Source organism: Adiantum capillus-veneris, chromosome 27, assembly GCF_014529385.1.
Source record: "Adiantum capillus-veneris isolate H3 chromosome 27, ASM1452938v2, whole genome shotgun sequence".
Classification (NCBI taxonomy): domain Eukaryota; kingdom Viridiplantae; phylum Streptophyta; class Polypodiopsida; order Polypodiales; family Pteridaceae; genus Adiantum; species Adiantum capillus-veneris.
This window is the reverse complement of record NC_140957.1, coordinates 116099636-116124284: the sequence shown is the minus strand read 5'-3', so window position 1 is coordinate 116124284 and position 24649 is coordinate 116099636. Positions and strand designations below refer to the sequence as shown.

The 24649-nt window shown below is 43.3% G+C and overlaps 1 protein-coding gene across 2 annotated transcripts in view; it reads right to left on the bottom strand.

Moving 5' to 3' along the window:
- Window positions 1-13704: 13704 nt before the first annotated feature.
- The window catches only part of LOC147422617 (putative 1-acyl-sn-glycerol-3-phosphate acyltransferase 5), a 30309-nt gene continuing 19364 nt past the window's right edge, over window positions 13705-24649 (bottom strand). For both annotated transcript variants that reach the window (XM_086503280.1, XM_086503279.1), the window contains 2 exons: window positions 14363-14493; window positions 13705-14268 (listed from right to left, as the gene is read on the bottom strand). In XM_086503280.1, the coding sequence (XP_086359406.1) occupies window positions 13811-14268; window positions 14363-14493 (589 nt within the window). In that variant the 3' untranslated portion in view covers window positions 13705-13810. The remainder of the gene's footprint in view (window positions 14269-14362; window positions 14494-24649) is intronic.

Genomic DNA, 24649 nt, shown 5'->3' with positions numbered 1-24649 from the left:
GGACCATAGCATACTGAGCACCATTGTTGCTCCCTTCTTGGATACATATGATTGTTTTGTGGAGCACATTGTCTCTAAGACTCTCTTGAATGGCCTTGGTGAGATCTGCTAAAGTCATCTCAGTAATCTTTGGCTCCTTAGCAATAGGCTTTAGGGTCATTGGTTGATGCCCCGATGCTTGCGAGCTAGTAGATTTAGGCTCAACAAACATTGTTTCTCCTTGAATCATTAAATTATCCTCCAATTGGATCCATTGGTGGTGACTGCTTCCCAAGTGGTGATACCTCTAATGACTAGGTCATTGTAGATATCCTCATGTCTTAATCCCCTAATGAATCTATCAAGCAATTGATTATTATTGAAGCGCTCATTTGGATTACAATGAGAATTCAAATGCTTCAAGTGACTAATAAAGTCTCTCACCGACTCTCCTTCCTCTCGTTGGGCTTTTCGGAGCTGTGAGGCTACACCCCAAAGCACTCCCTCTCGTATGTATTCTTTTAAGAACAGTCTCCTAAGAGTCGGGTAAATCTTTTTTTCTTCCACCCTTAGGGTTCTATACCAATCCCCAGCCTTCCCACTTAAGGTTAGGCTTAAAGCATTACTCTTATGCAGGTCATTGTGTTCTCCTAGAGAATTGATATTTGTTCAAACACTTTGATATGCTTTCTCACATTCCTGTCTCCACTAAATTTTTGTGTGAGCTTGGCTATTTGTATTGCTTTACTTCTAGGCTCTCTATCAGGCCTGTTATGCATATTCTTGGCAATAGATCGACCGATGCTTTGAGCAAATGCTCTCAAATCTCCTAAATAAGCAGGTATAGTGGCCGCATGTGGTGCAAGCGCTCCTGGAACTACATGTGGGATGGGAGTTGGCCTTGGCCTTGGCATACGCCCAGTCCTTGGGTCCCCTACCTCGTATTGTGGTGTACCACGTGGTGGTCCAAAGTTCATAGGTGTGGCCCTAGGCATAGCCGCTGCCGGATACGACATGTTATTGCTAGATGGTATGGCCCCACTTGAATAAGAGCTTGGATAATGCCATTCTGGAATGTATAAGCCCTTGGCATAATTGGGGGTATGGGAGCTACGTGGGAATGAGGTGCGACATGTATATAGGCTTGATGCACACCTGTAGGTATTGTTGGGGGCACTGTGCTACTAGGTAGCGGTGCATTGCTAACAAACGAGGTCCAAGGTGTACTTTTTGTACTCATCATTGTAGTAGGTATCGTAGCCGTAGTGTCTCCGAGAGACAGATGAGCTAGATTTGGAAAAGTAAAACTACTACTTGTGGGTTCAGACTTGTACCTAACTCCAGGCGACACAATATATGAAGGGTCCATTGGACTCACTGAAGGGGTTTCCATCTGTGATAGTGTCGGTTGTCTGGCCTTGCACGTATCCAAGAATCTCATAAGACCCGCTGAAGGAATGTTAATCCCTCGGTTTTGCCTCTCCAATTGGATGATGCTATGGATGACATTTCAGACCATCTGTTGCTGCTCCTCTAGACTTGTGGCACTAGAAGTAGATTGTACAACTTTTAACCAACCTATATGGTATGTGTAACCCATGTACAGATCAGTCAAGGTTTTAATTTGTAGGTCATATGCCCAATTTTCATTGAGAATACTAACTCAGGAGCACTCGATTGCTCGATTGCTATGCCTGTTGTCCCAGGGGTCTTTCCCTTCATGGCTCAGTGTTGTTCTAGGAAACTCTCCATTTCCTTCTTCCCAACCGCTTGCATATAGCGCTCAACTTCTTGCACCTCCGCAAGACTCCTACCATCGAGTAGTAGAACTTCGGGGGGTGATTGTTGTAGAGTTTTCCATGAAAGCAGGGGACAGGATATCGACATGGACACTCTTGGGGAGTATAGGCTCCCCCTAAGATACCAAAGGCGAATCTACCTCTCCCTCACCTTCGTTAACTTCACTAGCCGCCGCAGGTTCAGAGCGAGTAGCTCTACTAAAGGTTTCTATAAAGCGACTGAACACACTAGATCCATGTTGTGGGGCCCAGACAGGTACGTTTTTGTTTACTTGCTCAGGGTTTGGTGTAGGATTCCCTTCCATAATATCGTAGTCAGATGTAGACTCACTAGCCGCTATGTTTGGGTCTTGGGTTGTACTACCTTGGGTCCCCGCCGAGGGCCCGGAACCTAAGGTAGGTGAGTATTGAGAACCCACGTAAGTCGAAGTGCTTGCTAGTTTCTCAGCCTCTAGCACACGACCAGAGCGCAGATGCATGTGCCTTTGGCACCCTACAAGCATTGGCGAATACCCTCGAAGGTTAACTGCTTGATTTTTTTAGCATTTTGCACCCCGTTTTTACTTTTTTTTTATGTCTTTTTACGATCGGTTTTTGGATTAGAACGTGTGATAGTTCAAAATGAGCGTATCGCTCAGGGGGTCGTGGTGTGCTTTACAGCACAGTGTTTGGTCTTGAATGTTCCCAATCCCGGTCCTTCCTTTTAATTTTTTATTTTTTTTTAATTCTTGGATAAGGTCGCTGCAGCTGCGCCGCGCGCACACACACACACCTAACCTACCTACTTGCAACTAAAAGAGCTACTGTTACACACACTGTTTAACACAACACTACAGCAATTAATCAACTAACAGATCTACTTACTACACCATATAAATCTAACATTATAGATCTAATATCTTAAATCTAACGCCTTATGAACAGAAACCAGTACATTGCAGCAAAAAACTAACACCTTATTAACAGAAAACAATACACTACACAAAAAACAAAGTTTACAAATCCTTCTCAACAGCCCCACACCTTCTTTCTCTACCTTTCCTACATCTCAAATTGCACCACAAAGCAGCATAGAGTGCTATTCGAGCTTAGTGCAAGGAATCTCTCCAACAACGGCACCAAAAATGTGCGTGTCTATTGCACGTGTCAAAGCAAGGGACTTGTTGTACACTGTGTGCAAGCCACAAATGGCTGCAAGCACACAACCAGATTAATCTAGCAAGCCCAAGAGAGCAAGTGTGTGTCACTCACTTCCCTACGCTCGCCTTCGTGGAGGATTCCTCGTCGCGAAGAAGAGGAAGCTACCGCCATGCCGCGCTCAACCGCCTCACCGTTGCCATGCCGTTGCAATGCTCTCTCTCTCTCTCTCTCTCTCTCTCTCTCTCTCTCTCTCTCTCTCTCTCTCTCTCTCTCTCTCTCTCTCTCTCTCTCTCTCTCTCTCTCTCTCACGCATACACACACATAAGGAAATGAAGAAGGAGATGGAGATGGAGCAAGAGCACTCTTCAATTGCACAAATGAGAGAATGAGTGATTTTTAGGTTTAGGTGACTTTTATATGAGCTCGTCCATTCACACTTGGGCACCCATGCTTAGCCAACTAACCCTTGAATATTCTAGTTAGAGTGCGTCTCTCATCGGCGATCACTCTTACCCTTTTCCTACTGGACCGACAAGCCCGGCCCATGACTACTAGAAGTGGATGCCGGTGGTTGACAATTGTCTAGATTCCATCTAGACATTGTAACATATGGCTTCAAGAGGAAATGGTAGATAATTTGTAAGACCATAAAGAATGTCGACTCAATACAAATTTTTGATAATGGTTATACCACTTGAATCAGAAGGGAGAGATGGCCTTCTGATCCACATAACAGTAAAAAATACATTTAGGCTGTAAGAAAGGTGCATAACTTATTTGATTTATTATTCAAAAGTTTACATCATGTTTTGATTACATCATGAAATATTAAAGGGATCGTTTTTTACACTTGGATTAGAAGGGGTGGTGGCCTTCTAAGCACATCAAATACACTATAAAATTTAAGGGAAACTTTTGACACTTGGATAAGAAGGGGTGGTGGTCTCCTGATCATATTGAAAACATGTGGAATGACACTTCTTTATATTTTGGGGTTTGTAAATTCAAAAAACTAAATCTTGAATACTTTAATTTTTTATGAAATATTTAAGGGATCTTTTGGCGCTTGGATGTTGGACTACTATGTTGGAAAAATCTTGACATACAACATCAATTTAATCTTTGAAATCTGTGATAATCTGTATATTTAGCCAATGCAGGGATTATCATGATAATTTTTTAACTATATAGTCATTATTTTTTCGGGAGTATTATTCGTTGTGGTTGGAAAGAATCATAAGGCATGGCATATGTTTTGCCTGGCCTATACTTAGATAGGTTATGGATGCTATATGTGCTGAGAAATTTCAATTATCTACTATGGCTGACTGCTAGGGAATTTATTTTCTCTCAATAGTTTTAATCTTCTACATTATTACTGGCTTAAAATTTTATTCTTACCTGGATCATAACCATGTCTCTGATGCCTGTACTTTGGTCTAATTTCATCTTGAATTGAAAATTAGATGGTTATATTTAAGAGCAATAATTGCTATGGCACTTCAATGTTTATCTTTACTAGGAGACGGTTCTAGTCTTCATAGGTTATGATACTAAATAAATTCAATTTGCTACAGTTTTGAGTAGTTAGGATTATGAATTCGAGTTGGGACTTGTGCTTATACTAATCCTCTGAATATTACTGGTCTCCCTTGCCTGCCCATACAAATAGACATTGTGAGTTGTGTTTCTGAGCTATGACTGACTTGTTTGGTCATACATAAAGAACCTCCCGGATGGGGTATAACTACATGGTTGCAGGACTCTTGTCTTACTGTGGTTTACCTAAAAACATTACCTCTTTGCTGCTTGTTTTAGGTTTTTTTATATTACATGTACTTCATATTTCACTAAGTTGTGCTTTGATTTATTGTTATATAATAGTACTCACGATGGCGTCATCTATTGCTAAGGAAAACATAGTACTCAATTCAGAAAAAATATGTGGGTTCGAATGCTATAGCTGATAATGTTTTGGTTTAACTAAGCCTTACCAGATGATTGTCAAAATCGACTCCTATTTGTCAAAATTTTAGACCTGACTTTAGTGCTAGATTTTTCAATATGGTTACTACTCTTGCTTATATTCTGAATATTATTATGATTGAACACACTACCTCTTACTCAGGCTTGTAGTCTGGTTAACATTATAAACATGGACAGTGGCTTCAGCTATATAAAAGGTTGTGGTTGCTACCTTTTTCCTGGCTACGACCTAATGCTTGATGTTGGTTATTAGCTGACCTCTCTTGTATCCCCTCTAATAAGGTCTCTTCTTGGCTAGGATTATGAAGGTTCACTCTCACTTGTCTGATGGGTTGATGCAGGTTAACTTTACCTTCGAGGAATCCTTTCTAATATTATACCATTGGGTTACTGATTTACTTTTGATAAATTTCTCAGGAATTGTACTAGCATTTTTGTTGATCCTTAAGGATAGTCTCTCATGTAGTATATTAACCCCTTGGTGGATCTACTGGTCCTAAAAGCTATGTTGATGTTTCTTTTTACATCCCTAATTTGATGTGGTTTAGATTTCATCTAAATTGTAACAATGTGTTCTTACTAGGGTTTCTAACAATTGTTTGATGAGCTTGCTGGCGGGATATACATCGTTTGACCTTGAATTGCTCGTCTCTACAAATCAATGTTGGGATATAAATTATATTCTGATTACAAAAAAAAAATTATGGCATTTTACACTTTTTCATTTTACATTAGAGTAAGCCTATAAATGTTTGATAGGCTCTACCGTGAGGATTGTTTAAGATCTAGATTTTTGGGTACAATTACTGTTGGGATTAAAGCCCAAGTGGCCTCCTATACGGATATGGCCGCCCGCCCACCTAACTCACTTATCACTAACTCTTTGTATATACTCACTTATACTTTTGTGGATAATAAGGTTTTGGAAAATAACCCTTCAAACGACTTCTCTGCGTATTGTGTAAGATCTCTATGTATCTGTGTGTGTGTGTGTGTGAGTCGATCCATGCTCCGCTCCGCGACTTCAATTGGTATCAAAGCCAAGTGTGCGTATTTGCGTAATCACACAAATACGCGCACGCACTTTTCGAGCAAATTCTGGATCCGGAGCTTGGAAATTCACACTCGACGTTCCGGGAGTATTTCCATCAGACGACCTAGAGTTTTACCCCCCTTTCAAAGCCGTTTATGCCCTCAGAATTTCATTCTGAGCACTACATTAGAAGATAGGTTTCGGCGGCAAAGAAACCTGTCTCGTATAGATTGGCAAGCAGGAGGTGGTCGGCATCAATATCGACATCGACATACATCACTCATTCATCTTCAAAGCATCATCTATAGACCAGGTACACATATATATCATCAGATATATATATATATATATATATATTGCAGTCTGCATTGCTACTTCTTGTGCTTGCCAGGTTCCAGGGGAGGTGTGGCCATACGACGGCTTGATGCCACTGGCATGTATTGCAGATTGATGTACTGTGATTGTGGGTCTGCTAGTTGTGAGTCACGCTAGCAGACAGACCGCCGCAGCGGTCATAGGACAGTGATTGGTCTATTGTAGGATGTATGCTAGTTCTCGGCAGTTTGCTAAGCCATCTGTGAGGATGGATGTGAACCAAGCACTGAGGGCTGGGTTACCCAGTGTGAGGTGGATTAGGTTGATGGAGTTCCCCTCTACACGCATCCTCTTCGGCGACTTTTATCCCATAGGATGTATGACTTTGTGTAGACACTGGATTGCATCTTATGCGTCAGGCCGTTGAGGCATTGTTCAGGGTTTAGTCTTGAGACAGATACATGTTCTGTGATCGTCCAGACAGGAGACAGTGTATGCTTACAGGACAGCATATTACATAGATTTTTAGATTTGTCACTGGTCAGCTATTTATGATTGTTTTTGAGCTATCTTTTGGTTCCCAGAGCTCAATTTACAGGGGAGACTCTGTCAAAATTTTTCAAAATACTGACAGTTCCTGAGGAGGGGTATTCAACTTGTTGTTTACAGCTTGTTTACTGTGTACAGAGGCCAGTTTACAGGGGAAACTCTGCCGAATTTTTTCCATAATTAAACAGTTTGGCAGATATGGCATCTTCTTAAAGCGAGACTCTTTACAACATAAAGAAGCTGGATGGCACAAACTTTCCATTCTGGAAGAAGCAGATTTGGCAGGTTTTGGTGCAGAAAAAACAAGTGAAGCCACTGAAGCTCAAAGGGGAGAGACCAGAAGGTATGGCTGAAGATGAGTAGGAAGAACTTGACGAGTTAGCTTGTTCCATAATCATGCTGACACTGGCAGAAAATGTTTACTTCAACGTAGCAGAAGAGAATACAGCGTATGGCGTATGGCAAAAGCTATGTGGTATGTACAAGAAACAAAGTGCTGCTTCTCAGATTTACTGGCTCAAGAAATTGGTGGATTTGAAGATGAAGGAAGGGACAGCCATGTCAAATCATCTCAATGAATTTCACACAATTTTCAGTCAGTTAACAGCACAAGAGATAGTCTTTCCAGATTCAGTAAAGGCTATGTTTCTCTTAATCACTTTGCCAGACAGTTGGGATACTTTTCGTACAGCGTTAAGTAATTCTGTCGCGCTTGAAGGTCTTACAAGTGCCAATGTAGAAAGCAGCTTGCTCACAGAGGAAGTGAACAGGAAGAACATTGACAAAGGCAAAGGCAATAGTGCTTTGGTCATTCGAGGGAGACAACAATCTAAAGAGAAGAAGGATAAGGAGGCACAAAACCGAAGTAAGTCTCGTGACTCGAAGTCAAAGGATGACATAGAATTCTACCATTGTGGCAAGAAGGGTCACATGAAGAGAGACTGTATGAAGTGGAAACAAGAAAAAGGCAAAACAAAGAGTTCTGAGCAAGATGAAAAGAAGAGTTCAGTGAAGATTGAAGAGGTGAATGTCACAGGATCTGGTTCAGACAGTGATTCTGGTATAGTAGCTGGTGACATCTTCCTCACAAGCAATCTTGATTCTATTTTCTTGACTGCAGAGGATGGACATGCTATGAGTGATTGGATTATCGACTCAGGGGCATCTTTACATGTTTCTCCGCACAAAGAGTGGTTTACATCATATGTGACTACTAAAGATTATGTCAGACTTGGCAATGAGCAGGTTTGTGACATTCTTGGAGTGGGAGATGTGTAGTTGAAGTTTCAGAATGGCTCTTCTTTATGGCTCAAGAATGTCAGACATGTTCCAGCAATCCGAAAGAGCTTGATCAGTACAGGAAAGTTGGATGATGCGTGTTATGTGACAGTTTTTGGGAACATCGCTTGGAAGATCTCCAAAGGTTTGATGACTGTAGCACATGGTAGCAAGTCAGGAACTTTGTACACTTTACATGTTTCAGAGGTTAAAAACCATGTAATTAATGTGATTGAGCAGCCAAGTGTGTCACTATGGCATCGTAGGCTGGAACATATGTCAAAAAGAGGAATGGAAATACTTTCTCATTATGGTTATTTGCCTCGCTTTTCATTTCAAGATTTCGAGTTTTGTGAGCATTGTGTTTATGGTAAGTAAACACAGGAACCGCACAGATCAAAGAGGAATCGTAGGGAGGAACGGTTAGCTCTTGTGCACAGTGATCTATACAGATCAATGCCTAGTTTGTCACTAGTAGGAGCAGCGTACTTTTGTACATTCATAGATGACTATTCTCGCAAAGTATGGGTTTACTTCTTGAAGCACAAGGATGAGGTGCTCAAGGTCTTTAAAACATTCTTGCAGCTTGTGGAGAATCAGAGTGGTCAGAAGCTGAAGTGCTTGAGAACTGACAAAGGTGGAGAGTACATTTCCAAAGCTTTTCAAGACTTTTGTGAATCAAAAGGGATTAAGCGGAAACTTACTGCACCATATAATCCTTCACAGAATGGGGTTGCAAAACGTATGAATAGAACCATACAAGAGAAGGTCAGAAGCATGTTGCCAAATGCTGAGTTGCCTGATGGATTTTGGGCGGAAGCAGTGGCTACAGCAGTCCATTTGATCAATAGGTCTCCTAGTAGGGTTCTGGATAAGAGTGCAGTGACCGAGATGCTATGGACAGGCAAGCCACCTTCGTATAAGCATCTCAGTCTTTGGTTGTGAAGCTTATAGGCATATTCCTAAGGAGTTCAGGAATAAGTTAGAACCAAAGAGCAAGAAGTGTATATTTCTTGGCTACGGAGAATCGAGCAAGATGGGTTATCAGCTTTGGGATTCTGAGTCCAGAAAACTTATTCGTAGCAATGATGTGCATTTCAATGAAGCCAAGTTTCACGCTAAGCCAGAGAAGACAAAGGAGATCAGAAGAGTTGTCTTCAGGGAAGATAACCAATTGTTCCAGTCAAGGTAATCACCAGAGCCCAGGCTAAGAAAAAGAAACATAACTCCTCTGATGATTCGGAGAATACCAAAATTTCCTCTCAAAAGACAAAAGAAGCAAAAGCAAAAGGTATGATATGAGAAAGCAAAAACATAGGGCTGAAAATTGAGGAGAAAGCAAAGAAGCTATTCCAGGAAAAAGTGAAAGAAACTGGAAGTGAAATCAAAGAAACCACAGTGAAATCTGGAGGATCAATTTTGGTAGGCAAAATTTTTGAGCCTATTAATGTAGCCTTGGAAGCTTACCAAGCGGGACTTAAATGACCTAGTGCTAGCACATCAAGACAACATGGTCAGGCTCAGGAACAGCCTATAGTGGCTAGAGAGGCAGAATCAGTTGTGGTGAGACGTTCTGAGCGTGTCTCCAAACCACCTGATCGTTATGTGCCATCTCTAAATTATGTCATGCTCACAGATTGCAGAGAACCATCTTGTTACAAGGAAGCATTACAAGTGGTTGACTCGAAAAAATGGCAGTTGGCCATGCAGTCAGAGATGACAGCTCTACATAAAAACCATACATGGAAGCTAGTTAAATTACCACAGGGCAAAAAGGATCTACCTTGTAAATGGGTTTACAGGTATAAGATCACCGCTCATGATAGTCAGCCAAAGTACAAAGCAAGGCTTGTTGCCAAGGGCTTTAAGTAAGAACAAGGCATTGACTTTGATGAAGTCTTCTCTCCAATGGTCAAGATGACTACATTCAGATGCTTTCTTGCATTGGTTGCCATATTGGATTTGGTGTTGCACCAAATGGATGTCAAGACAGTGTTCTTGCATGGTGATTTAGATGTGGAAATTTACATGCAGCACCAGAAGGGTTTGTTGAGAAAGGCAAGGAAGATTTGGTATGCCAGTTGTTAAAGAGTCTTTATGGCTTAAAACAATCACCGAGGGCATGGTACCATAAGTTCCACCAATTTATGATTTCTCAAGGCTACAAACGTAGTGAGTTCGATCACTGTCTATATACAAAGAAGGCTAAGGATGGCAGTTGGCTGATCTTTATTTTGTATGTGGATGACATGTTGATTGCTGACAAACACTTGGAAGAAATTTCAGCTTTGAAGTCAAAGATGGCAAAATCGTTTGACATGAAAGACATGGGTGAGGCAAGTCATATACTTGGTATGCGCATTGAGAGAGACAGATCAAAGAAGTTGATTTGGTTATCTCAAACAGAGTATATTGACAAGGTTTTGCAACGTTTCAATATGGAGAAGGGAAAGGCATTGAGTGTTCCATTGCCACCATATGTGAAACTTAGCAAACAAGATTGTCCTGTGTCTGAGGAAGAAAAGGCTGAAATGGATAAGATTCCATATGCGTCTGCAGTGGGTAGTTTGATGTATGCAATGATTGCTACACGTCCGGATATTGCATTTGCAGTGGGAGTGGTTAGAAGATATATGTCAAATCTCGGGAAGAAACATTGGGAGGCAGTGAAAGGTATCATGAGATACTTAAAACATACAAAGAGTATGCGCATATGCTATGGTAGTCAGGATTTGAGTGTCAGAGGATACACTGACTCAGATTATGCAGGAGACTTAGATAAGAGGAGATCTACATCAGGCTATGTTTTTGCATTGGCCGGAGGTGCCATATCATGGCGATCTCGATTACAAGATTGTATTACGCAGTCTACTACAGAAGCTGAGTATGTTGCAGCAAATAAGGAATGCAAAGAAGCTATTTGGCTTGGTAGATTGGTAGCACACTTGGGAATCAAAGTAGATATGCCAGAGTTATATTGTGATAGTCAAAGTGATATACAATTGGCAAAGAATCCAGTGTTCCATTCGAAGACTAAAGCATATTGATGTGAAATATCACTTCATTAGGGAAGTACTTGAAGACAAGCAGATACAACTGCTGAAGATCCACACCAAGGACAATCCTATTGATCTACTCACAAAGGGACTTCCAGGAGAGGGCTTTGTGCATTGTCGTGAGTTATTGGGCATTGGATAGATGGCAGCCATGTAAATCTTTGTACATTTATGTTCATAGATTTACAGTTACTTAAAGTGCCACATTGGACTTTAAGTCGGAGGTTGTTGGGATTAAAGCCCAAGTGGCCTCTTATACGGATATGGCCGCCCGCCCGCCTAACTCACTTATCACTAACTCTTTGTATATATTCACTTATACTTTTGTGGATAATAAGGTTTTGGGAAATAACCCTTCAAACGACTTCTCTGCATACTGTGTAAGATCTCTGTGTATCTATGTGTGTGTGTGTGTGTGTGTGTGTGTGTGTGTGTGTGTGTGTGTGTGTGTGTGTGTGTGTGTGTGTGTGTGTGTGTGAGAGTCGATTCACGCTCCGCTCCGCGACTTCAATTACTCCCATGAATAATAATATTGTGGACAGGTGGCTTTCTTGCTAATAAACCTTTTTTATGAGTGCTTCAGTTCAGGGGTTGGAGACTTCTTGAAAGATAAATGTTGCTGACTCTAGCTAGTGCTTGGTTTGTAACAAGTTAAGATGAAACTTTATCCTAATTTACTAAGATTGGCTAATTGACTCTTTAAGTTGATTGGCTAGATTCCATTCTTTTGGTGGATAGTTGTTGGTTTGGTACTGACATCTGGACATTATAACATATGGCTTCAAGAGGAAGTGATAGATAATCTGTAAGATCATAATGAATGTCAACTCAATACAAAAAAAATTATAATGGTTATACCACTTAAATCAAAAGGGAGTGATCGCCTTCTAATCCACATAACATTAAAAATACATATTTAGGCTATAAGAAAGGTGCATAACTTATCTGGTTCATTATTCAAAAGGTTACATCATGTTTTGATTACATCATGAAATATTAAAAGGATATTTTTTGACACTTGGATCGGAAGGGGGGGTGGCCTTCTAATCACATTAAATACACTATTTTGGGGTTTGTAAATTGAAAAATTACACCTTGAATACTTCAATTTTTTATAAAATCTTTAAGGGATCTTTTGACAGTTGGATCAAAAGTGGTGGTGGTCTTCTTATCAGAATGAAAACATGTGAAAATAAGTTCTTTTGGTCTATCTACTCACTTTTGCAATATTTGATTCTCTAAAAAGCATAGTAGGTTTAAGTTAAAAAGGATTTTAAGGAGGACATGGATAACAACTGCTAAGTTCGTTGACCCGTTTTACGCTTGTGTATAAGTTTAATATAGCAACACACACGAGAGAGAGAGAGAGCAAAGTGGTCCGCAAGTTTATAAAATACACAAACGCACGCGTGCACGCGCGTGCACACACACACACACACACACACACACATATATATATATATATATATATATATATATATATATATATATATATATATATATATATATATATATATAGAGAGAGAGAGAGAGAGAGAGAGAGAGAGAGAGAGAGAGAGAGGTAGGTATAGCAAAGTGGTTAAAAACATGTCCTTTTACATTATGAATGAATGCTAGACTATTATGTATCATGTATATAGGGATAAAAATTTGAACAATACAAAAGGACATTAACACAATACTAACAAAAATGTCTAAGATTGCAAGTTCGTTTTTGAAAGTGGCACTTGAATGAATCCCATCGTAGATCGAGGTTGTTCTTATAGCAAAGGCACCTCAAAGAAATGAAATTTTAAAGAATTAGATGAGGATAGCAATGACTCGAAAGAAGCAATCTTTAGAGGAAGATCAAGAGATCAAGAGAACATAGATGCTAAGACTTTCAAAAGGCTCAAAACCGTAGGATGCAACAAAATGAGCCGCCAAAGTGTAGTAGTAAAAAGAATGATATTGCTGTTGCTTTTGGTCTAAGCCACATTCTAGAGGACCAATCCTTCTATGAATTTTTATGATGATTTCAACATACACCCTTATGCCAATCAAATCAATGTGGAATAAAACATGCAAAGGACTTATATATAGGAAAGGCAACTAGATGCAAAATCAAGGACTTATATATAGGAAAGGCAAATAGATGCAAAATCAAGGTAACAACCATTTGTGATAGTTTTTGGAAGAATTGCTTGATTTCAGTACTACCAAAGGGGAAGCTGGATTGCATGCAATCTAACAAAGTAAGGCTATCGCATGTGTATGTGCACGTAGGCGCGCGCGAGAGAAGAAGAAGAGAAGAGAATTTTAACGTCGTAGGAAACTATCCCAAGAGACGTTAAAGATCTATCCAACGAGGAGTTGAACTCAAGACCTGTTATACGAGAGGGGGGGGGGGGGGGGGGGGGAGAGAGAGAGAGAGAGAGAGAGAGAGAGAGAGAGAGTTACATCGCGGGAACAATCCCAAGAGACCTCAAAGATCTATCCAACACGTCTTAAACTCAAGTCCTGATGTTCCACGGAGCGAGAGAGAGAGAGAGAGAGAGAGAGAGAGAGAGAGAGAATTGCAGGTTACACATACACAAACTCCTTTTGCAGACTTCAGCGCTCATTTCACTACAAACTCTACAAATGTACAAATCATTGACCTCCTATCTGATATTCAGACAAGGCCATGACAAACATTAGTGATGAACCTTTACACCATTCTCTTCCTTAGGAGCTGTCACGTCTTCGCGCCTCCAGAATGGTACAGGCTTATAATTTACATAAGTTGAAGCTGCTAAGAGGGCACAGCTAAATGCAGTATACAATTTGAACCAAGGGAAAGCCAAGAATAGGAAGAGAGAAGCCCACGATGAAGCCAATATAAAACAACAATTCACTACACCCAAAATTGTGCTGAGACTTTCCTCAATGATTTGGCCATCCGGAAACGTGCCCTCTCTATAAAAATGGCTCAAAAGAGCATCTTTTCTTGCAAACTCTTTCATGAGCCACTCTGAGACTCCAGCTTCTGAGACAGCAATGTTAGAGATTGGGATCCGCTTCACATGGATATGCACTTCTTTTGGATCCGTCCCAAGGGCATTCTCGAGGAACAATGGACATTTGTTCTTATAGCCAATTGTAAGATCATAGACTGTCAACAAGAACAAAAGAGAACTCAGCGTGCATGCACTCCTCCTCTCACATATACGATATCTTACTATGCCAACTGCTTTAGTTTTGCTTACCTGCATCGACAGAGTCATGAAGCTGTGCTAGGCATGCATAGACCCCCTTTGTTCGAGGTAGAAGTACGTGATGAAGCCTGGGTAACCCATTCTCCTCTGCAAACTTTTGACTTTTTTCACACTTAGCCTCACTACCAAGAAGAAAACCAATCGATTCAATGAAAACAAAAACACCATCAGACACAAACTCTCTCTCTCTCTCTCTCTCTCTCTCTCTCTGACTTTGTATCAGATCCACCACATTGTAACTTTCTGGTCTCATAGGTCACTATGGCCTTTTGAAGACGTTAATATAACATTTCATATCTCTCTCTCTCTCTCTCTCTCTCTCTCTCTCTCTCTCTCTCTCTCTCTCTCTCTCTTTTTTTGGAAAAATCAGGGCTGTATATTACTGAGTACAATAAATTCCCCAACATATGCCAAAATAGCTTGTCACGTGGGGTGTACAAGCTGAATGTAAGGATGATAGCCACTAGAGTAACAACTCGACTAGTACAATCTCATGGTGGTCTGTGTGATGAGTGGAGGAGAAACCACTGAGGGGGGCCATAATGCCAGATAATCTGACCACCTGTAAGTGTGAAAAAGAGTGGAGCTCGGGCCCAACGCCGAAGAAAGGCAAATCGTCGAACCTCGGCTGCTCGAGATGTACCTGAGGAAGAATCCCACTGCCAAATCAGGGTGTGAATGATGTCCAGCCAAATGGCAGTAAGGGTATCCTGAAGGAGCTGTGGAGCCGCATTGAGAATGTGAAGACAACAAGCTCTCCAAATATTCCATAGTGTAATGCTAGTGATGACGGAAAAAACTTCATCACGTGTCTGAGGATCTCCCTGCCATGCGATCTGTGGTAACATAGCCAAAGTCCCTCGCCGATAACCAGTCGGGGTAAGCATAAGAGCTGGATCTGTGTCTGAGCCCTCGTAGAAAAGATGCGGTCCAGGCATCGGCATCAACCATGAGACAGAGCCCCAAGTGAGAAATCCATCCTGAACACCTGCTCTGCTAAGTAAAAAGCAAACTGGTAGCCACACTATATGAGAAGAGGAGCATGACCAAAGACAGTGTGCAGGTGACTCATGTAGTCGCGAAGGACATCGAGCGCATAACGGATCATGACCCATAGTAGCAAGCCAAGTCCCAACTCGAAGTCCTGCATGTGCAATCATCCACATGAAAAAAGAAATACGATGAGCCGCATGTAAATCCCAGATGGCTGACCAAAACTGCTGTAGATAGGCATGGGAGAGACCTGAATGTAACCAGAAACGCATACGAGTGGGCTGCTCTGGGTGCTGTCTCATCAATGCGAATCTTCCAATTCTGACAGTGTACTCAAAAAATGATACATGTGCACCGGTGGGGTTAGAGTGAGGCCAGTGCCACTCTCCTGGGTCCCAATAAAGCTGTGATAAGGCACGACCCTCCCACACCCAAAGCCTCCAAAGGGCGGCATCAGCGGATGCAAAACGAGGGTCAACACAACGATGCTTCCCGCGAGAGCCAACTACTCGTATGGCCTCCCATCGAGCGCCAGGGTAGACAAGGTGCGGAGAGGTGGTAGCATATGTCAATCTAGCATGAATCCCCTGAGAGGAGTCTGAATCAATTGTGAACAGCATGGTGTCGAAACGAACTAATAAGAGAGTGCTCTGAGCAAAGAGACCTTCCCAGCCACTATGTGGAGGCATCTGAACCGTGCCTCGCATGACTGCATCCCACTGGGAAGGAACGGCGGAGTCAATCTCAAGAAGTCTGTCTGTCACCCCGCGACCAATGTCATAATGTTCTGCTATGAAATCTGCATCCAACATACGCGTCTCATGAAACAACCGCATAGAGGCAGTAGGGCCAGTGTCCCAAGCAGCCCAGTCAATGTGAGTCCTCTCTCCAAGCTGACGGGGTGGGTTAACCGAAGAATCAAGAACTGCATCATTCCAAATGAGAGGCTGGCGCTCAATCTCCTCACGACATGAGGGAGGTGAGCATATGAGAGATCGTCGCATGGAAACCCAAATTTGAAGGAGTGATCGGATGAAGGGTGAGAGAGTGAGCATATGAGAGATCGTCGCATGGAAACCCAAATCTGAAGGAGTGATCGGATGAAGGGTGAGAGAGTGCGGGTGGTCAAGGGGGCATCCGTAAATAGAAAACGAAACCCTGTATGCCAAGTATGACCATCTCTAGTGCCGAGGCGTGGAGTTGTTGTGCAAAGAGCGGCCTGAAGAAGCATCTTCCAAGGTTCTTGGCCGGGAAAAAGACCCCGAACAATAAGCTTGGTAAGAAGGGCACGACTCTGTAATTCTGGATCAATAATGCCAAGGCCTCCCTCTGACCTAGGTCGAATAATCGTGGAGTAGCGAACTCGAGCACGAGTATCAGTAGTCCCATCTGTGCCACTCCATAAAAAGTTCCGCACTAATCTGCGGAGCTGAGCTATCACTCCAGAATGTAGCATCCAACAAGAGGCCGAATACCATACTGTAGCCAGAATGACCTGGTTGACGACCAATGCACAGCCAGCCAACGACAGATGACGTGAAGACCAATGACATAGCTTCCTGCGAATAGACTGTAGTACGGATGCAAACTACTGCTGTAAGGAAACATCAAATCCAACCTGAAAGCCCAGATATCTGCATGTCTGGCCCGGCTGCAGCCATGTGAAACCATCAGCTACCCCCCAAGTAGGTATGTCATCACTGCCAACGAGTAACCCATAGGATTTATGCCAGTTAATACGTGCACCACTGGCAATGCAAAAAACCCCCAAGGCCTCCCGCATGGCATCAAGCGCTGCTAGCAGATAGTGCAACATCAGCATAGTGTCATCAGCGAACTCCTGATCGATAAGGTCCGGAGCTGAAGGTACGGGTATGGTCAAGCCACGAAATGCATGACTCTGAGCACGAAGAAAATCTGACATAGTCTCTCCAACAAACAGATACAGATATGCTGCTAAAGGACATCCCTGTCGTACAGATCGAGAGAGCTCAAAACTGCGACTGACACGACCACCAATAGTAATAGCACTGCTGGCAATCCTGAAGAGAGCAGAAATGCCTACTATCCTTCGCGAGGGGAAACCCATCCTGGCTAGTGATCCTTCGAGAAAGTCCCACTCAACACGATCGTATGCTTTCTCGAAGTCTCTCTCTCTCTCTCTCTCTCTCTCTCTCTCTCTCTCTCTCTCTCTCTCTCTCTCTCTCTCTCTCTCTCTCTCTCTCTCTCTCTCTCTCTCTCTCTCTCTCTCTCTCTGTGTGTGTGTGTGTGTGTGTGTGTGTGTGTGTGTGTGTGTGTGTGTGTGTGTGTGTGTGTGTGTGTGTGTGTGTGTGTGTGTGTGTGTGTGTGTGTGTGTGTGTGTGTGTGTGTGTGTGTGTGTGTGTGTGTGTGTGTGTGTGTGTGTGTGTGTGTGTGTGTGTGTGTGTGTGTGTGTGTGTGTGTGTGTGTGTGTGTGTGTTTTTTTTAGTTGTGCTTTTCTAGAGTGGAAGATTAAAGAAAAGCATTGCACTTCCTTCAACAGCTCGATAATATCTATTTACTCGAGAACTACACAAAAGAATCCAAAATTTCTTGAGCCAATGCTATGTAGTGTTCTTTAGCCACAAAGCCTCATGCTCCAAGGACTCGACAAGCTTTCAAGAATATTTTTGCCGTAAATTATCTGACCTTATTTGAAGTCCAGGTTTTGGCAGAATGGGGTACCTTGAAAATGCTGACCATGGACAATTACAATCACAAGTTTTTGGACATCTCCCTCCCTATCTCTTTCTTCGAACTACACTATCGGACAACCCCAAGAATACTGCCTGTCCAACCAAGTCTCTACCATACAAGAGCTCAAGGATCATGCTGTGGAGGACCAATGCGAGAACTACACTATCAGACTACCCCAAGAATACTGTCTGTCCAACCAAGTCTCTACCATACAAGAGCTCATGGATCATGCTGTGGTTAGTTATGAACTAATTAAGGGAAGACTCGAATTTACAATTGAAGACCAACCGACACCTTCAGAGAATCCTCGACCACCATGTCCAACTTCTCAGGATTCTCGTGAAACATCGACTCCATCTGCACAACCTTGTCTTACTCCTCGTCAAGGCACTCTTCAACAAGAACACACTCCCTATGTATGTTCCCACAAGGGAGATAAACCTCCTGAGCAACCTCCCTCAAGAAGGCCAAAACCATAGTAGTGCTTGTTCCATACATTCATGCAAGTACTACACTCGATGCTTCCAATGTCACGTGACACATCCAACCCTATGTGTCCGTGGACAAGCTACACCATGATCACGGTTCAGTCAATCCAGTCAGTCTAGATTAGAAGTGATCTGGCACTTTTGTGAGTCTATTCGTAGACCATGCATACCCAATCACTTAGCATAGATGCATATCCTCTGGTTGCACACAGCATGATCATCAGTATTCCCTTCAAAATCCATCAGATTTAGTCAGGGAAATTTTCCAATGCACTTAGCCTATTTTTGGTGTTTTTCACTTATTATTTTTAAGTGACTTTCCAACAAAAAAGTAGGTAGGGCAATTTTGCTCAGTTAATATATAAGCAAACCCAAGTTAGCACTTTTTGGCAAAAGAGGCAGCAGGAGCTTCCCGCTCAACAGGCATCTTCTCAACAAGAACCCCTCAAGCACCTTCCCACACCAACACCTAGCCCTAGCGTTTTGGTTTTTCCTCTCATCCTGGCGTTTTTGCATATCCTCAGCAACTCCCACAGTTCCCTGGCGTCTTCAGCTTGCATCATCGCCACAGTCGACTAGTGTTTTTGCAAACGCTACCCCATTCTGCCAGCGTTTCCATTTTCAGCCATAGATGGAGCAAATGCAGCAGCGATTTCAGCTTTAAGATCATTAGCAGATTCAGCCCTAAGTACTTGCAGATACCCCCATTTTCAGCCCTAGAAAACGCAGCCAAAACAGTCATTTTCAGCCACCGAAACAGCCCTGAAATTCAGCAGATAGAAGACCACAGATTTCAGCCCTAAAGTCGTCGTCATCATCCCCGTCGTCGTCATCGGCATAGTCCCAAGTTGCATCATTCCATTGCATCCGCATTGTACCACTTTGTGCAATCAATAAGTAGACCACTCTCGCCGACGAGAGTGGGGCCTTCGGAGGAGGGTTTTACAACGTCTCTGGTGTCGTATCTCTCTTCTCTCTCTCTCTCTCAATCTCATACACTTGCACGCACAGTGTCCATTCACTTTGTTGTGATCATAGCACTTTCCATTAAGAACGGAAGGCTCTCCCTTCCATAAGAACTAAAAGGAACCTTGAGCACAGTTCGGAGCACTCATCTTGAGCAAAGCGCAAACAATCATTCCATTGCACCTTACATCCAAGGAATTGGCGAGTTTATTAAAGATAAAATACGTCCCACACAGATAAATCGTGTCGTTGCTCACGACGTGGCAAGGCATGACGGATCTCGCAATTTACGCTAAGACTTGCTTACGTGGCAGACTATACGGACAGCTCTGCAAATCGCGCTGACAATGCCACGTGACAGTTGTACAGATTTTCGAAAATAGCGCTGAAAGATTTTGGTTGTTTTGGTGTGGGCTATTTGGAGACCGGATGCTTTTGGAGTCCACATGCTTTTAGACTGCATGCTTTTCATGTAATTGCTTTTTGGGCCAAGGGCCTTTAAATATGACTTAAGGGCTCACTCTCTAGCATCTTACCGCATGGCACATGCAAAGAGTGTCGCCAGAATTGTAACGAGAGAGAAATACTAAAAGAGACGCTAGGGTTTTGGGCCATTGCTCTCTTGGAGTGGAACTCCACCACTCCGTGTCTCATGTGTCGTACATCTCTTTCAGTTCAATTGTTTTGAACTACTAAAAGTTTATTCTGTCTATTCTTTTCCATTGGCACGTGGTGCCCTCCAGTTACAATGGTATCAGATCTCCAATCATGTGCTTTTCTCAAGACATACCAGTCCTACCAAGACCAGACAGAGCATCATGGCGTTTATGGATTCCGCAAAGTACCTATAGTTTCTTGTTGACGAGCTTCGCAACATACTCTCATGGCACCCGTAGCAGAATCTCCCAATGTTGCAGGGTTTCCAACAGTTTCTAAATTACATGTTACCCCCTCTGATGCCCCACGTGGTACCACCTCCCCCGGCACTAGAAAGTACGAGAAATTCCAACCAACAACCTTCTCATACGTCTGTTCCGATTGGGGGAGTCTTTAGGAACATGGTGCAGCCTTTCGACCCTGATCCAATGCAGCCACCTCTGCCATCGCCGTTGCCACCACCACGCCACCTGGGCACAATGGTTGGAGACTATATGAATATCCTTATTATCCATAACCGGGGTATGTGCCTAACCAGCCAAAGGATTTCAAGAATGACAGGGCAACAATAAAATTTTTACTTTTTCAAGAGTGAAAGATCGGAAGAAAGCCTTACAGTTTTTACAAAGAATTTTCCCCACCAAGAGGTTTTTCCTTCCACCAGCAGGATGGAAGTGATGCAGGGGGGGCGACCTACACTTCAGCCTGCTACAGAGCTTACTCCACAGGAGTGGTGCAGTGAGAGAGAGGAGTGTTGGGAGCTCATCAACGGCCTAGCTCTCTGGTTCATCTGGCGGGCCCGCTGTTTCCATATCTTTGAGGCTCGCCCTGTGCCACCAGCAGAGACTGTTCGTGACTTTGGGCTAGAGCTGATCCATACTCTCAGAGGACAGCTTGAGGGACTACAGGGCAGCTCCGACCACATGCGGGAGCGATGGCACTACTGTCCACCTGTGTGGCTCTTCCCTCCTCCCATCTCTTGATTTAGCCTCATTGTATATATGCTGTTTTTTCGTTGGGAGAGTCTCCCCATCATGCTTGTTGTAGCCCTCTCTTGCAGAGGTGGATGTAGCCCTATGGGCAGTTTTCATTAACTAATAGAAGGATCTTTTTCTCGGAAAAAAAAAAAAAAAGAGGAACACTCTGACGACGACGAGAGGAAAACTGCCGAGGTGAGAAACCGGTAGTATATCCAAGTCAAAGAATCTCGAGCAGAAGACAGGGGAAGAGCAGGAACAAGAGGCTCAATAGGGAAGGCATCGTCCACCATAGTAGACAAGATGACAGGATAAGCAATGTCACATGACACATCCAACCCTATGTGTCCGTGGGCAAGCTACAGCATGACCAAGGTTCAGTTCAATCAGTCAAGTCAGTCTAGGATAGGAAGTGATCTGCACTTTTGTGAGTCTGTTCGCAGACCGTGCATGACCAGACACTTACATTAGATGCATATCCTCCGGTTGCACACAGTATGATCATCAGCATCACCATCAGAATCCATCAAGAGCATTTTCCAGTGCATTAGACCTATTTTCCCTATTTTTGACATTTTTCACTTATTTATCAAGTGACTTTTGTTGGGAACTAGGTAGGGCAATTTTGCTAATAAAGTATATAAGCAAACCAGAGCTAGCACTTTCTGGCAAAAGAAGAAGGAGAGCATCAGGCACTCAGTGCAACAGGCCTCTTGGAGACCCTTCTCAGCAAGACGACCCCCCCCCTCAACCTGACGTTTTTGGAGCCAAACACACAAGCGTTGTCTCTCCAACAGCATCAGCGTTTTCAGCCCCCCTTCATTGGCGGTTTCAGCCCCTTGCATTGGCGTTTCCAGCCAGCAATTTCAGCAAGAAGAAACCTCAGCAGGTAGTGTTTTTCAACCGCTGCACATGGCGTTTTCAGCAGCCTATTCAGCGATTTGAAAGCAGCAGAATCCAGCCAGTATCCTAGCGTTTTGCATCAGCAATTTCAGCGGTCGAAGACCCAGCAGAGGTAGCGTTTCTGCAGCAGTATCACAGCAACAGTAGAGTTTTCAGCAGCAGCACACCAGCGTTTTGGTACAGCAGCAAATTAGCGTTTGTAACAGTAGAATTCAGCAGATAGAAACACAAGCATATAGCCCTTTCAGCCGTTGTCGCCGCCATCCTCGTCGTCGCCGTCGTCTTCAAGTTAGACCCACCTTGCATCATAGTCTCACGACTTGCATCAACCATTGTACCAGATTGTGTGATCAATAGTAGACCACTCTCGCCACCGAGAGTGAGGCCCTTGGAGGAGGGTTTTACAACGTCTCTGTTGTCGTATTCTCTTCTCTATCTCTCAGTCTCATGCACCTTCATTCACAATGTCTATTCACTTTGTTTGTGATCACTTGCCCTCTCTCACTAAACGAATGGAAGGCTCTCCCTTCCGTCAGTAAAAGGAACCTTGAGCACAGTTTGGAGCACTCATCTTGAGCAAAGTTCAACATTCACTTCCGTTGCACCTTACATTGGTATCAGAGCTTTGGCAATGTTCTATATCACTCAAGGAAAGAACCACAAGAACCACAGAATTTTTTTGCTTGTTGCGGTCGCACGTAAACCAAGTCCTCTTGGGCTTGTCAATTCCTAATCGTGTTTTCGAAGAGTGACAAGAAACCCAAGAAAGAAGGGCTTGTCCAGCCTCCCCTTGTGCCTCTTTCCACTCATTGAGAGCGGACCGTGCACTTAGCGGCCGGCCAATCAACGTGAGGTGGGAAAAAGCAACCTTGGTGTGAGCGCAAGGCCGCCAAGGGGTGCGCCCGCGGAAAAGAGCAGAACTCAGGTGAAGAGAAGATCCTTCTCTAACACAGATTGCAAGCCAAAGAAGAACCTCAAGAACCTCCAGAACCTCAAGAACCTCAAGAACCCAAGAATCCAAGTTCCTCAAGAACTTAAGAACCAAGATTACAATGTATAGTCGTGACCCGAAGCAGAATGGATACTTCGCATGGATGTGGTGAGCATGGGAGTGGCGAAGAAGAGTTTTCCCCACCAAGAGGTTTCCCCGACCCTCCCCTTTCCCCATCTACGCCACCGATTGTACCAAATCCTATGGAGGCAATGGTCAAGTCGATGATGGAGATGATGGCACAACAACAAGAAACGAATCGCGTTGATGGCACAACTAGAAAGAAAAGTAGAACGATAGGAATCCTTGGAGAGTGGACGCCAAGACAGACAAGAAACCTTGGAGCGTGAACGCCAACTCAGACAACACACCTTTGAGAGTGAGCGTGAGCAAGCGCGCTTGGCGACTGAAGAAAGACAGGCCGAGCGTGCGGCACAGAGTGAACAACGCATGCAAGAGTTTGTACGACATGTTCTCGCCTCGAAGTCCGAACCATCCAAAGATGTTGGTAGTTCCTCAAGTGGCGCAAGCCGAATTCAGACTTCAACAACCCAGTCACAGAGAAATCCAGTTCAGTAAGTATGATGGTAAGATGGATGCTACGGTTATTCATTCTTGGTTGCATCAGTTTAATGCTTATTTTGCCACAACTAAGAAGACAGGAAATAGCAAGGTTTGGACAGCAGCTATGTACCTTGCCGGTGATGCCATCAATTGGTATCACGCATGGCAAGAGGCACAGTTAGCCGCGCACCTAGAGGAAGCCAACGAATTCACGCCCCGCACGATTGAAGGACGATTGGCGCGGTCTCAAGCAAAATGGTATGCCAGTTATGTCTTTCTCTAATCGTGTTTTGCAGCTCGGCACACAATTACGCAAATCGGATGCGGAGCGCAAGGAGGCATTCCTTTATGGATTGGACGAGTATATCAAGTATGATGTCGAGGTGCTCGATCCAATCGATCTCAACAAAGCGGTAGCGATTGCTCTTGCACAGGAGATGAAGCACAACAAGGGAAAGCCTAAGGAAGACCAGACTTCGACAAGTACCTCTCACACCTCTCAGAACCCTCCGAACGGTAAGAACGGTAAGAATGGTAAGAACGGTAACTCTTCTAACCAATCTTCCAATAGTCTCTCAAAAAAGAACTCTCAAAATGAACCTAAGGGTAAAGCTAACAGAATTGCTAAACCTAAGCTCACTCCAGATGAAAAGGTAGCACAAGGAATTTTAGGAGGATACATCACGTCGGAAGAGCAAAGCACTTATTCTAAGGAAGATCGTTGTTTTCATTGTCACATAAAGGGTCACATAAAAAGAACATGTCCTAAGCTTGAATCGAATGAATCTAAAGAATCCACAGAATCCCCTTCCTCTGTCAATGCAATCAATGACAGCACGAGTGTGCCCCAAGTTTCTCTTGACCCTCCCATTGATGAGTCTCTCATTAAATGTTATGGTCATATGACGATATGACGGGGCAACATTTTGTCATATTGTTTGACCCAGGTAGTATGCATGATGTGATGAGTCCCTCTCTTGTTGAGAAAGCATGCCTAGAGGTTAGTCAGAAATCTCCTCTCGAG